Raw genomic sequence first — 15904 nt, 5'->3', positions numbered from 1 at the left:
TTCGTACTTAGGGCGATAAATTACTTAGAAAGCGAGGTGTAAACACATCTGAATTTCATATTTCATATATACCACATCACTATCGGTCTAGCAAAAACGCTTTCTATTGACTCTCGTGTACGGGATCGCACCAGTTACAAAGGGGAACATACGATCTTTGTTGACTTTATAGTTCTTACCCCATAAAAGTTTGATCTTCGGCCTAAGTACAAATCGTATTCGTGCAAATAACGTGCACTCCCTATCTATGTACATGGGCACATGCATATTAACTTTTCATAGAATAAAATATCGAGACTTTTATACTGTCTACATAAAAGTCAACACTACATACTTTTAAGGATTTCAAAGAGGAAGATATTTCTTCCTAATACAGAAAGAAATTTACAAATACTTATCAAAATCGCAAAAGGGGTAACGGTATAGACAATATGTTGATGTTTTTTATTAGAAATAAGTAGAACACAAAATATAATTCCTGCTACATTTTAACAATAACACTCAGTTTATACTTCTAAAATGACTTCTACGAAGTTTTATTGTTTCCGTAAGTTGATTCAAGCTTTTCCGGTAGAATGCATACATATATATACATGTAGGTACATATAAAAACTGAAACCTCTGAAAATGGTTTTCTTTAATAACAAAATACAATCAACATACATACGCGTCGGATTCTGCTTTTGTTCTGATGTTGGTAAAAGAGCAACGTTATATCCTTTGTTAAAATTTCCAGCGGAAATATGGCGCGTTACGTACGGTATCCTTTTGATATGTGGAACACGTACCGCGTCTAAAGAGGTCATCAGAGATAAACTCTGTTTAGTTTTAATTAAAAGTTCACTTTAGTTACAAGTTTTATATGCCCTCCTGAATTACCTACCGCAAACCCAGGAAAACGTACACTTTTAAACGTTTTAGTCTTCTTATAATTCACACAATGTCACTCATCCAATTACTAATTCTTTAATACCGTCGTTTGTCTGTCCTGTGTCCCATATGGTTTTCCTTTTATACGTATACCTAATGAATTAAAAATGTATATATACATAACTTCCCGAGATAAAAATGTTCACAGAGTCTCTGAAAGCGAGATCCGATTCTCCGTCTCTCATCGAGTCTCTCTGGTGTGCTGAGAGGGACTGTCGAGAGACTGTCAAAAAAACTGTTTAGCGTCTCTGAACGAGAGACTGGAGTCGTTCTTACAGAGATCCTCATTTCGTATCCAGTCTCTGAACGAGAGACTCGAATCTCTCAATAAGTGGTGTCTCGGTAGACATGGTTAAAAGTTCAACATATTTCAGAGATCCCAGTCTTTCTACGAGAGACTCGAATCTCTGAATTAACAATTTTATCGTTCGAGTCTCTCATGGTGAGACTGTGAGAGATCCATAAAAACACCTAAGCAATAGCTGAGAGACTGTGAAAGACTGGGAGAGACGCTCTCAGAGACGCTGAAAGATACTGAAAGACTCTAGGGTTGCTACTAAAATTATTCAAAACTTGTTGGACCTGTCCAAACTTGGATGGATGGGTGTCTTAATTAAAGTAATCCCCGTACCATAATCTAACCTAAACCCTTAGTGCAGAGTCATTTCATACATCAATCAGGAAGTCCAATTTCATCATAACCTAACCTGAACCCATAGGACATACCACTTCACGCATAGACATATATTAATGGACGTGCCCTAGCCGTATGTCGTTATATTTTCTTGGCTCGAAAAGTGAAGGAGATGGCGTATTGTTCCGGACTAGTGCTATCTCTTTCATGACACGCTTACGCACTATCGTGATAGAGATGGATATTATACAAAATTTCGTTCCGTCTCTTTCTTTTGTTGTACCACAATGTCCATTAGTAAACGTCGATGACTTCACGTACATAAATCATAGAAACCTTTCCCAACATAACTTAAAGTATAATTCATGTACCCAGTACGATTGCTATAGTTGGGACGTTTAAACTTGGCATAGTCTGCAATGAAACTGTCGCATTCACATTATTCTTTCAACTTACTAATTAGACTCACGACAAACATTATAGGGAATATGGTAAACATAGAAAAAGAGATGTTAGATAGGAATTGCAGCGGACATTAATAAACAAAAAGGAATAACATTACACCAATTCATGTGTAACAGAAAAAGACGAAGGCAAGCAGAACTTAAACACACTGCCAGCATCGGACTTTAAAGAAAGTTCAACATTCTTAGCAATTTAGGAAAGCAAAGACACTTGTTTAAAGATATAATTTCAGTCAGGCAGTTATAAAGCCGGCCCTGGTCTTTTGCGTACCTCAGAAACCAGTAGCCGTTGTATAGCTAACTATAGGGTTGTTCGGAAAGTAATTTTGTTTTTTTTTGTGGAAATGAAAGACAGTTTTCGTATAATAAACAAATACATTATTAAATTATATATTGACCGTTCTGGTCCAACACCTTTTGCCATCTTTCTGGTAGTAGCATAATTCCACGCTCATAAAATTTTTGGTCTTTGCTGGCAAAAAACTGATCGAGGAGGTTTTTGACCTCCTCATTTGAGGTGAAGGTTTTACCGTCTAAAAAATTTTGGAGTGACCGGAACAAATAATAATCCGATGGTGCCAGGTCTGGAGAATATGGTGGGTGTAGCATTGTATCCCATTCAAGCTGTAAAAGCTTTTGGCGAGTGACCAAACTTGTGTGAGGTCTCGCGTTGTCTTGGTGAAACACTACACCTTTCCTGTTGATTAGTTCTGACCTTTTCTGTTGAAGTGCATCATTCAGTTTGTCCAGCTGATGACAGTAGACTTCCGAATTAATCGTTGTGTTATCCGGTAAAAGCTCAAAAAAAACGATTCCTTTAAAATCCCACCAAACAGACAGCATCACCTTTTTTTGGTGAATATCGGCTTTGGAAATGGTTTGAGCCGGTTCATCTTTTTTGCTCCATGACCTCTTGCGTTTGACGTTGTTGTATACAACCCATTTTTCGTCCCCAGTGATGATGCGCTTCAAAAACGGATCATTTTCGTGACGTTTGAGAAGCGAATCGCAGACGTCAATGCGGCGACACAGATTTCTCTCTGTGAGAACATGGGGAACCCATACATCGAGCTTCGAGGATAATCCCAGGCCTTTCAAGTGGTCATAAACTGTTGAATTTGATAAATTTAACCTCAATCCGATCTCACGTGTTGTTATTCGCCGGTTCACATCAACTAATGCCTTTATCGCGTCTTTATCAGCTTCAACCGGCCTTCCCGAACGTGGTGCATCTTCGACATCAAAATTGCCGGATCGAAATTTAGCGAACCAGTTCTGGCACTGGCGTACTGTCAACACACCTTCTCCATACACATCAGTCAATTTCTTTCTGGCTTGAACAGCATTTTTACCCTTTCTGTAGTAAAACAGTAAGATATGTCGAAAATGCTGCTTATCGCTCTCCATATTTAAAAGGGCACCAACCAAAAACTACTGCGTAGAATTAATTGGAATTTTTCACACACAAGCCTTGCTATATGAGCTCTCAAAGCATATAAAAATTATACGGCTTAAATGTGAAGTTGGGTGCAAAAGAATACAATTAAATCCTCTGTCGGGAAAAAACGAAATGACTTTCCGAACAACCCGATATATCTGGAATTTGTCTGTACAATTATATAACTTTTCATTATAAACTCTATGCAGACCGTGGCTTTGAATAAAAAAATATAAAATGAAACATTCATGCGACCTTTTGTAGTAAAATATCGCGTCGAAACATGTACCACGTTTAATTATCAGCTTGACTTTTGCTAACATTTGTATTAACTGACCCATTGTTCCGTGTGAAATGAATTTTACAGAGTAATACCTGCCTATTTTCTATGACCTGTGGCAGTTGTTAGCAGGAAATTAAATCTCGTTACAGTTCAAATTGAACCTGAAAGTGTCTTTTTTTGTGCGACACTTTTATTCGCCATCAGATTGACACATGTATGCAATCATTAAGTTGAATTTGAGCTATTCATGTAAATCAAAAAACACTCCGATTCAGGAAGGGCAATATGAATTTGTGGGCCCCTGGGATAATTCTACTTAGGGGAATCCCTAATTACTCAACTAATTACTATTTTGTTAAGAAACTTTTGTTCGTAGTGATGTAGGTATACGGTATAGGAAAAAAATATATATTTTATTTATATAATGTGACTTAGTGTTTGTATTTACAAACAGCAACTGTATGACATTATTGAAAATAAATTGACAGGTTATGTAGTAATATTGTATAAAATTTAATGCAACCTTTCTGCATTTTTTTGTTGCAAAATTTTATGATCAGGCTCTGGGCTGCAGCCCTAAAGAGCTCTTAAGTAAATCCGCCCCTGCTCCAATAACAGACAGTGTTATTAACGAAAAAATTGGGATTGTTCAATTTTATTTATAGAAGTTTTAGGAGACAACAAAAGCTGTCCGATTTTGTAGAGAAATTTAATTTAACTTTTTCATCGAATTTGCAAGTTTTATTAAGGTTTCTTTCTGATTTTACTGTTATACTACAAAACTGTATTCAAATATATGCAAACAGGTATTTTGACCCCAAAGAGGTCGCCCATTTACTCGAGTATTTCTCTGTGTATGTGATGAAAGTAGTAATTCGTAATTCAAGAATGTGGAACAATTTTCCCATTCAAAAAACTTTTTTTAATGCTACATTTGATTTGAGCTGTTTTGGTCATTAAAGCTTTACAATCTATCGGACTTGTTGATTATCTTAAATTTTTAGTAGCCAAGTCCCTAATTCCTGGTTTAACGTAATCTAACAATGAGTCCACGCTTTTCAATTAGAATAAATTACATACATACTAGTTGTATTCATTAATTATTCGATCAATCATAATTTTGTTTTACATGTTTGTACACCGTGTGATTTAAACAATAATATTCTGTCCTAATTTCCAAGATAGTACCATTTGAACCAAGCATGCGATTTCTATTCAAATTTTCCGGTAATTAACATTTAAGTATGGCAGATTGATAAAGGTCACAAAACTTTGGTGACCGAGACATTTCAAATTAAATGCAACTAAATCTAACAAAAGTCTATTTGAATGGAATTCAATTACTTATTACAAATTCCATTGACAATTGGGCAACTTTTATAATAATTTGTCACAATCTTGCTATTAATTTTGGGAGACAACGACGCAGATACTTGTGTTCCATTTCGCCTTGTAATTCCTCAGTTTCCGTTTATCTGCTTTATTTTCATTAAGTATCTGCCGTGATTTTAATATTTTATTAACGTTCTTGTTAATCTTGGTTCGCTTTTTTTGTAGTCCGTGACTTCATGAGAGATGGAAGAGCTTTTAGGGACCCTCTTAATAAGCGTAAATTATTCACCTTGTCTTAGTTCCATTGAGAATGCATGGAATCAAGGGTATAATAGGACATCGGGTCACAGAAATGTACTTAATTAGGGAGAAGAGATCCCATTTGTTAGCAAATCCCACAGTCCATAACTGTTCATAATACATAATAATATACATATAATGTTGGATATTATGATGAAACCATTATACGAAACAACAGCCTCATTACATGACAATAGTACTCCACTGTGAGCAAATGTTAACCAGTCTGTTCATTTATTCATATGCAATGTCTCTAGGGAGTTCAGAATTTTCTTTATAAACTTACACAGGACATTTAGTGTACTTGTGTATAATGTTTGCCATTATGTCGTCTTCCGAAGAGAAGAAATTAAAAATATCGAAATGCTGGCGGTGTATGGCCATCCGCATCTGGTAGATTCGATTCTAACCAAGAATATTACATTTGTAAAATTTATTGATTTATTTTGTTATCGGTGTGTAGTAATAATTGTTACACTTTGAGATGTAAACGAGCTAATCGTTAAATCAGATAAATAGTTCTTCTTTAATTTTGTGTTGGGGATACAAACTTTAGTAATCAGGCAAATTGGAAACTGAAGGAAAATTAATTTAATTCCCACAAGTCAAATTATTTCACCTTAATAACCAATTCTGTTAGGCTTTCAACATTACAACCGTTAAATTGCGAATTGGGAAACGAGATCATCAAAAGTTTCAATAATTTTACTTATTTACTCAGTATTGAAACAAATTGAAATTTATTGATATTTACAGAAAAATTTTATAAATAAAATCAATGAAACTGTAGACATAGCTAAATTTTAATTATATTCAAGTTTTTGACAAAGATAACACTCAAAGTTACCAAATACCAATTACACATAGAATAAAATGACATGAAAAGATTGATTTTAGAAATAAACATTTATGATTTCCCGCAACTTGTTGCCTTAACAATAAATTATAATAATTATATGATTCTTTGAAGATTTTCTATGAGATATTCAATAATTAATCTGTGATGGTCGTGTAGAAACCTGGTATTTTTCATTTGCTTACTATGTAATAACTTTAATTCAAAGTTATTACTGAATTTGGCAGAATATGGAAGAAGAGGACGAAGAAGTAACCGGTTCGGTATCGACGACTTCCAGTACAACAACATTAATTCCACAGAACATTTCCCGCAACTCATCAATAATAGGAGTTGATGACGATAATGTACCAAATCGAAACATATCCACCTGTCAGATCGTCACTCACCAGGCCAGTGGCGATTCACAAGAAAGTGAAGATTCTTCTTCACTTAAAGTATCGTCCGCTCCAAGATCACCAAGATATAGTCCGCTTATGAATAAATCACCATTCTCGAGTTCGTCACAGGAAGATTACGAACCAGATGGGAAGCCGTCCAAACATTTACTTTCGGCTGGCCATAGAACAGAAACGGCCAGAAGCATGGAAAGCCTACGTACAATGTCTAGAACATATCATTCAGCAAGCGAACGGGATGTCAGAAAACTAACTGGCGAAGGCCTAGAAGCGAAATCCCTTGAAAGCCTAGAAAGAGAATTAAAACTAAAAAGACATGCAGTGAGCGGCGAAGGTGGAACGTTGTCGATTACTGCATCCCAGGAATCGATAACTGCTGCAGCTCGAAGAGGCCTTTGGTCTGGGAAAATGAGAGTTCCTCAGTATATCAGCCTACCACCTCCCACTGGTTTCACAAGTCCTAGTCCTGGTGATCGGAGATTAACAATCTTATCACCCCATTCGCCTTATAAAACCCCAGAGATGCTCCAGTTCACAACAACGACTTTGAAAACGAGGCGGATGAGGGCCATGGTCTTGCCCAGGTTGGTTTTGCCCCGTAGTGATTCCGAAACCAGTGAATACACAGACCTCGCGTTTGAGTAAGTTTTATGTTTTGTCAAAATACTAAAAAAAAGACTTAATTGACAGTTGATTAATTAATCGATTTTTTCATGAAGATAAACATTTCTGAATTAAGAATAACACAAACACACTACCTACTCAAACATCTATTTACAAATTAACAAAAAAAGCTATGTTATTGGATTAGCTTCATCAAGCAAATACATTAATTAATAGGCACGTCTTCATGGGTCGGTATCATTTGTTCGGAAGATCAACATATTTAATATCTTTTTTCTTACACATTTTTGACGCACTCCACTTCTTTTTTTCGCTATTCACTTTTACCCACTTTTATCTATACGTAATAGCTATTAGGATTACACTAAATATTACTTAAGCCGTTATCATTTGTTCGGAAGATCAATCTGTTTAATTTCTTATTCCTTCCACATTTGTAACGCACGCTATTTCTTCTTTTCGATATTCACGTTTATCCACTTTTATCTACACTTAGTACCTAGTCATTAAGATTACAGTAGATATTATTTATGCAGAAATACCATTATTTACAAGAAATCTTTACTAGGTATATGTTGTGTCACTGTCTTATCATCAATCGTGTACGTACTTACAGGTTGACCTTGTTCAACTAATGACTTGTCAATTACATCCATAATTTATTCATTAATATTCAAGATTCAATGAAAACAGGCTGTTATTTCTACAACTTTTTGTTGTAGAAATATAAAAAGACGTGTCGGTAAGGAAGTGCAACCATATAAAAAGATGTGTCGGTAACTAATAATGTTATCATACGGTTACATAAGTAGCTGGTAAATTAGCAGCGAACGACAACCCTCATGAACACCCTAGACAAAAATGTTCAGTCTCTCTCCAGTCTCTTAGGGTCTGTCACAGTCTTTCACAGTCTCTCAGTTATCGTTTCGGTGTTTTTATGGATCTCTCACAGTCTCTGTATGAGAGACTCGAACGATAAAATTGTTAATTCAGAGATTCGAGTCTCTCACAAAAAGACTGAATGAATAAAACTGAAAAATTGAGAGACTCGAGTCTCTCGTAGAAAGACTGGGATCTTTGAAATATGTTGAACTTAGAAAATTTTAACCATGTCTATCGAGACACCACTTATTGAGAGATTCGAGTCTCTCGTTCAGAGATTCAATACTCTTGTTCAGAGACTAGATACGAAATGAGGATCTCTCCATGAGCGACTCGAGTCTCTCGTTCAGAGACGCTAAACAGTTTTTTTTGACAGCCTCTCGGCAGTCTCTCTCAACGACACCAGAGAGACTCGATGAGAGACGGAGACTCGAGTCTCGCTTTCAGAGACTCTGAGAGACTGAACATTTTTATCTCGGGCAACCTATATACCGATTTTTTATTATTTTATTTCCTGGTAATAAACGCCAGAACATCTACAATAAGTTGTTTTTATGTACTGTATAATTGTTAATAGATTCACGTTTACGTCATAGATACAGTTTACACGAACCAATCCAAAATAACAGGATCTCATTGAATCCACCTTTAATATAAAAAATAGAGTATAAACTACGCCGCGGAGTCTTTGTTTTACAGCTTCTTATCACCTCTGTGTACTGATTTTAACGACAATAGGCCCTTAAAGATTCATGTACCAAAAAGTAATAATAAATCGATAATACCATATGCCGTACAATATCGTGAAAGTAAAAAATGTTTTCTTTTCGCCAGAGATTAAATTTAAGTTAAAAACTGTGTTCGTGCATACACGAAGAAAATGAAAACGAAAATTTACCTAAATATTAAAGCCATATATTTACAATTTATCCCATTGTTTCGTAAGGGAAAATAATAAAAATTACAATCTGGACCCAAATTTGTTAAAATAAAATCACAGCAAAAATAAATTTCTGATATTTTAGTTGATATTACAAATTAAATTGTAATAATTAAGAAACTTGAAATAATTTCAAAAAATGTCAAAATTACGTTATCACATAACTAATGCCGTGCTTTACTAGAAATGCGACGACAATTCTGGTGTGGTTTAATTTTGTAGACATATTTGTTATTATGCGAGGAAGGCCACATTATTTGTAGTTAGTGCAGGAAGTTTAATTCACTTCGTTGCGTGCTCTCAAGTGATTGTATCGTGAATTCAAAATAAGCTTACTGATTGCGAAGTCGTTTATTATAAACGTTTTTCTGACATTTGCTACATCTTATCTATAACGAGTAAATCAAATTTATTATGCAGCCGCTTAATGTTTTTATAGAGCATGCGGACGAAACAAGAACTGGATTAAATAAGTTTCTCTTTTTTATAAAAAAAAAAGTAGTAAATACATAGCACCCTGATTCTCGAGCCAGAAATAAGCTTACTTGTACACATACATACACAACTATTTATTGTTTAACACTTAGCATAAGAAGCTGCTACTAATCGATACATATAATATAAAAGTAATTCTCTACATGATGGAATTAGAAATAGATTGAAAAGTCACTCTCTTTGACACTCAGAAAAGACATAGTGTAAAAGATATTTTCAAAACAATTTGTGTAGTGATATATCTGTTTTTTTATGGTTGGCTACAAAATGTATGTTTTTTAAAGCTTTTGAGTCAATTTTGTAACTGTTTCTATTACATTGTATCGATTTATTAGAAGAAATTTCTTGCGCTAAACAGTGAGTATAAAGCCGATTACAATTTTGAACTTGAAACTTTAAACTTGAAAACTAAAAAGGTGCCGATATCTCATAATCTATCAAATCTAAAGACATGGAAGGTTTAAAACGTTCTAAATCTAACCTTAACAACTTCTTAAAAATTACTATGTTGTTTGTTAGATGTCCTGAATTAAACCAATGAAGGTACCTAACATAAGACCGTATAACAGTTAACAATGACAAATACACATATCATACTGCTAGTAGCAGAGCGTTGCAGTTTACATTCTATATCTTGTGTATTTTACTGTTCCACTGTCTTTATATGAAACTCTCGTTTCTTCGGCAAATTTCTTTTCTCTCAAACCTACGTTATCGATTACCTATTACTAGGTACTTAATCATTGATGTAATTTACTCCAAGCGCTCTTTACAGAGATTTCTTCTGCTTATACGTATATCAGTTTTTTTGTAAAATGTACACAAAATGAAGATTTATAACTAAATATAGGTACATGTCAGTAATGTTTGTCAATGTTTTTTCAAGATTTCGGCATATATATTTTAAACATTTCCTTTAGATTTTTGTTGATTCTCTTTTGAAGAAAACAGATTGTTAATCATCAATAGCCTTTGCGGCAATAACGCATCAGGTTATTTAATAGATTTGTAAGCTAAATTATATTATAAGGCACTCATGTATGTGCAATATTGCTATTGACTTTGACAGCGATATATTCGCACGTTTCTCGACGTTTAATTTCTCTCTGATTGTTGGGACACCATAAATTATCGGATATTATATCTTCCACTTCAATGAATGCGATTATTACTTACATTACTTCGATGTTCATTGACGGTAGTATTGCGCGATTAGCTTTCTTAGCATTCTGGGAAATTAGTTTGTGAATCAAAATCATTAACTAAAAACAATATTCCTTATATTTAGAAAATTGAGTAGGTATTTATGTTTGTAAGCTGTTTTTTCCATTAAATCAATCGATAAGACTAATGAAATGGTAGTAAATCACGCGACATGTAACTGTAGAAAATATACGATTGTAATCAGATAAATTTAGTTGTACGCAAGCTAAAATGAAGACGAAATCTGTAGGATTGAGGCGTATGAATAAATAATAAATTGTTTATTTTGGAACATGTACAATGAAAACAAACACAATGTGAAATTAGTCGGTATGATTTGTAATTGGCAAGTCGTCTTTAACAAACATCAGGTGTGTTTATTATAAGTCAAGGAAAGGCGTTCATGCGACATAATATAGGTACATATATAATTTGGTTATTTTAGGTAAAAGAGCATTTTTTAAGAAAATTACAAAGCTGGCATATCTTGGAATGAAAACTTACAACTACAATATCAACAATAATTTTTTGGCACTTCTGATCAATAGTTTCGCCTTTTATAGGCACCTTTAAAAGCTGAGTGTCATTTTACATTAAAAATAATAGGTATGTTTGTAAATTTCTAGAAATTAGTTGCTGTCATTAAGAAACTAATATTCGGATAAACAATGAGAGGTTTTTCTTGAAATTTTATTTTTGTAGAGTTCAGAGAACATACATACATACATATATATTGGGCGCAGAAACCATTCCTTTCCATAAGTTTAAGGGTTTGAAAGAAAAAGTATATAAGTCAACTGAACCGAACCCATCACTAAATGAATCAATCAAAAGTAAGGACTTTTCTGTGGTTTATAAAGGATATAAGGTTGCGGTAAGATAAAACAACACTCATTAAGTGTTGTCGTTGCCTTGCCTTTTTTTACTTACAGCAATGTGAACCACAAAACAAACCTTATTTTTCTTTGATACGTTTAGCTGTGGGTGGAATTTAGTTATTTTACTTACTTTTCCCTTTAAACCCTCATAAAACAATAAGAAAGAATGGATTCCGTTTCCAACATATATTCTGGCTTATTTTAATTTACTAGAAAACGCAATGAGTTTCTTGATTTTGAAATTAACTATCTATTCTGTCGAACACCCTCAGTATTCACTTGGGCGCCTGTACTCATAAATTGTTCGTACGCGAAAAGCTCAAGTAAACATCCCTCTTATAAACCATATCCCACAGTCTACAGTCAAACATCGACGTCATTAATCGTTACAAATCCTCATTTACAAATAAATTTAAAGAGTTAGTCATTTTCACATGTCTAGGTATGATACGTCTTTCCACTTTTGATTGTTACGTTTGTTTTATGGTATCGAAAATAATTAAGCGTCAGATATTTTACACATAAAATACACCTAGGTTTGGCGGAAATTTATTAGAAATATTGAAAAATAAAACACTAACTTGAAAATTTGGATGTTGCAAAGAAGTGCTTTATTGTTAAATATTAGATATTTTACATTGAGCATAATCGAAACGGTCATGCATCTGGATCAATTCCAAATAGTTTTAAAACTGCGTCAGAGAGATTTTTAACGGGATATGGTCCATGTACTTCGTTTTTTCCGCATACCTATTACTCATAACCGTGTATCACTAAATTTAGGTGACATGTTCTCATAGGTCAAATGCTTAACATATACCGAGCGGTCACAATTTTCTTCATTTAACCATTAATTCCTATTATTAATAATCATCAAACCTAAATGCAAACATAGTATACTAATACTTAAGGCTACTTTTCAATATTAGTTGATGAAAGTAATCACAGACTTCCTATTTTCATCCAAATACTTTTATTAAAGAATGTGATTATTTTATTTAAATGCGTCCTGTTTTTAAACTGAATTGTCCTGGTTTTTCCAACTTCAAATCCTGGTTTTTTAAATTTGAGGTTGGCAACCCTAGGTTATGCCATACGGCGATTATGTTAGATATGCCCATAATTTACGTTCACTCTACTTGGCAACACCTAAATCCAAATAGCCTACAATTCTTATACTTATCTTGTATCGTCTTTTCTATATTACGGGCGTGTTATTTTACAGTAACATTTTGTGTTACTCTTTTCTAACATTTAGCACATGACTACTTTGTCTGAGGTGTTATGTTTCACAATTTATCAAAAATTAATTGATGCACTTTACTTTTCTGCGACCTATTTAAAAATAAGTTTACTTCAAATTAGAGGTGGACCGGATACCTTAAATTGAATCCATACTCGGTAGATCCGGCACTTTTTTAGGTCCGGCTGGGTACAGAATAATGACACCAGTATCAAATAAGAAGAAAACAAGTATTACAAAAACCTACCTAATAAAAATTGGTAAAAGATTGCATTGGGATTGGTCATTTGTCCTAATTCGCATTATTTATTGATTACTATACTAAATTATTTGTTATTTCCATATTGTTCTTGTGCTTCCTTTTTCTCTTGAACAAGAATAAATCGATATTACAATTTCTGTCGCTTGGAAACTTGCTCAAATTCTACTAGTCTGCATCTCTTTCTGTTGCACATTAAATGGTGTAATGTTATTCCTTTTTCTTTATTAGTGTCCGCTGCAATTCCTACCTGACATCTCTTTTCTATGCTTACGATATTCTCTACAACATCTGGTCTGTGTAAAAGTAGACGTTCTGTCAACAACCGCCCTAATCTAGTTAGTAAGTTGAAAGAAAAAAGTAAATGCGACAGTTTTATTACGGAATTTTTACAATTGTGTAATTTTGAATAGAACATAATACTATGTAGAACGTTAGTGGGGTTGGTATTTAATGGAAAACCCGTCAAAACAAAGATATAAACTATTAACAGTAGTAGTAATCATGAGTAGGGTTGCTACCTTTTCAGGCTTTACATAAAGTATTTCTCGACTAAATGGTTTAAAAAAGAAAGTACTCAGCATAACAATAAAGTATTTTATTTTTTGTTTTTAAAAACATATTTTTTGTTACACCTAGCAGCCAGTAACAAATTGCTGTCGCTCTTAAATATATTAATAGCTTCTAAACATGGCAAACAAAGATTTAAGTAAAATAAAAGTCCATTTTTAATTAGTTTTAATGAAGCTTTATTCCTGTCGTCCCGCCACTTTGTGTTTATAACAGAGAATACTCTTTCTGTAAATGCTGAAGTGGCCGGAACGGACAGCAAAAGTGACACTACTTTGAACAGATTTGGGAAATCAAGTTGTTCCGTAAATATGGCTTGCCATCTTTCTGTGCAATATTATTGATGTAAAAATACTCTGAATTTCGAATAATCGCTTACAAAATTCGGTGTCTACTTAAGGCCTTAAATAAAGTATTTTTGCGTACTTTGTATGTCTTGTAAAATATAACGTACGCACAGTCGAAATAGAGTACAATACTTTATAATAAAGTACGGGTGGCAACCCTACTCATGAGAATTATTGAAAAAACTGGTATTAAATTATACCGTTGCAAATTTAATCGACGTATTATATCTAATGGTATAGTTAAACCGCAACAAGGTATCTTGTATACAAATCCTCGTTCATAAGGCTTCAAATAATTGAAAATTTTAATTCAATTACTTTCAAAATCAATTCGAAACGTCTATAGGTATCTACCCAAGTATCGCTTCTACTCTGTTATAATTAAATAGGCATTAACTAATTGACTGACTAATACAACGTTTGTCCCGTTTTCAAAATAGAGTAACTGCCCAAGTCTTTCAGCAATGCGTCCTACATTTATGCATTTACCGATGACAAAGTTGTCCTATTTTGTTTGTCACATGGTTAAAGTGAACAATTGTGCCAGTGCAGGAATGTTTAAAAATATCGTCTTATGGCTTCTATATTTCACTGCCCACTTTTGGTGTTGTTAAGTATTTTGAGAGCTAATTGTTATCACACCCGGTGATGCATTTAACGCCCGATTTTGATTTCGCCTTTTTGTAAAATACTTTTACGATTAGTTGTCCTTAGCTTTTTGTTTATTTTAGAAAATAGTATTATGAATTAATACTAATATTTAAAGTTACCATCCACTTGTTCGACATTCCAAAAGTAATCCTCCATCTTGGCCTAACTCATCTTTAATCCTTTTGAACGATAAAGCCTCCATTCCTCTTCCTGTAGTAGGATAAACGTAATGATCCTTCGATATGTGTCACAAAATTTGGAAGTAGGTTTGGACACCACCAATAATAATTAAATAAGTATATCTAACGAAAAATCTACCTAATGAAAATTGATAATTAAGATTGTATTTTGGGATAGGTCGTTTGTATAATTTATTGATTACTATACTAAATTGTTTGTTATTTCGATAGAGTGCTTGGGTTTACTTTTTCTCCTAAATAAAAATGCATCAATATAACAGGACTGTTACAATTTCTATTTCTTGTTGGTATATCAAATTTTGATTAACGATAACTTGTTATTGTCACCTTGTAGACTTTCAGTGTTTATATGCATTATAGGCTCATTTCAACGGTATAAACTCCACCCTCTCGTCGAAAATCCGCCAACCAACAATTAAAATTTCATTGTTATAGCTTTAAACGACTTTTTAACGGGACTTGATGTAGTTTGGAACATTGGTAGAGGGTGGTATAAAATGGAAAGCCTGTCCGAACGATGACACGAACCATTAACCGTAGTGGCTTTGCCGGGTCGAAAAGTAACTTTTTAAACTTATCTTTTAGCAATTTCAAAGTAATTTTCACTCAGTGGTTATAAGGAACAACATGTTAGTGGACGTTTTAAAACCGCAATTGTGAAGTACACTGTAATTAGTGTATACGGGGCGATATAATGAAAAATGCATTCGGATGTCCTGTTGTACGTTGTTGACTTCTACTAAAATTAAATTATATTTGCATACAAGAGAGACACGGGAATTGTGAAACAACGGTCCAACCTACACAATAAGGGTGAGAACAAGTTCCACAAACACGAGAATGTAATACTGGTTACACGGACATGCAACAAAAAGGTAATTACTGTAAATTGTAGCAGCTCTTATCAACACTGTAGCCACATGCAGGTGTGTATCAGCCACATACTTGCATGTCTATAACTATTTGGATCTACCTTC

At 33.9% G+C, this 15904-nt stretch overlaps 1 protein-coding gene across 6 annotated transcripts in view; it reads left to right on the top strand.

Annotated features, from left to right (window-relative positions):
- The window catches only part of LOC108733578 (cAMP-specific 3',5'-cyclic phosphodiesterase), a 565440-nt gene that overhangs the window by 349501 nt on the left and 200035 nt on the right, over window positions 1–15904 (top strand). For 2 of the 6 annotated variants that reach the window (XM_018464773.1, XM_018464772.1), the window contains exon 2: window positions 6465–7276. The exons of the other annotated variants lie outside the window; for them this stretch is intronic. In XM_018464773.1, the coding sequence (XP_018320275.1) occupies window positions 6468–7276 (809 nt within the window). In that variant the 5' untranslated portion in view covers window positions 6465–6467. The remainder of the gene's footprint in view (window positions 1–6464; window positions 7277–15904) is intronic. 6 annotated transcript variants of the gene reach the window in all.

Source organism: Agrilus planipennis, unplaced genomic scaffold, assembly GCF_000699045.2.
Source record: "Agrilus planipennis isolate EAB-ADULT unplaced genomic scaffold, Apla_2.0 scaffold41, whole genome shotgun sequence".
Lineage (NCBI taxonomy): Eukaryota > Metazoa > Arthropoda > Insecta > Coleoptera > Buprestidae > Agrilus > Agrilus planipennis.
The sequence above is the reverse complement of the archived record's forward strand: the minus strand, read 5'-3'. Positions and strand labels throughout refer to the sequence as shown.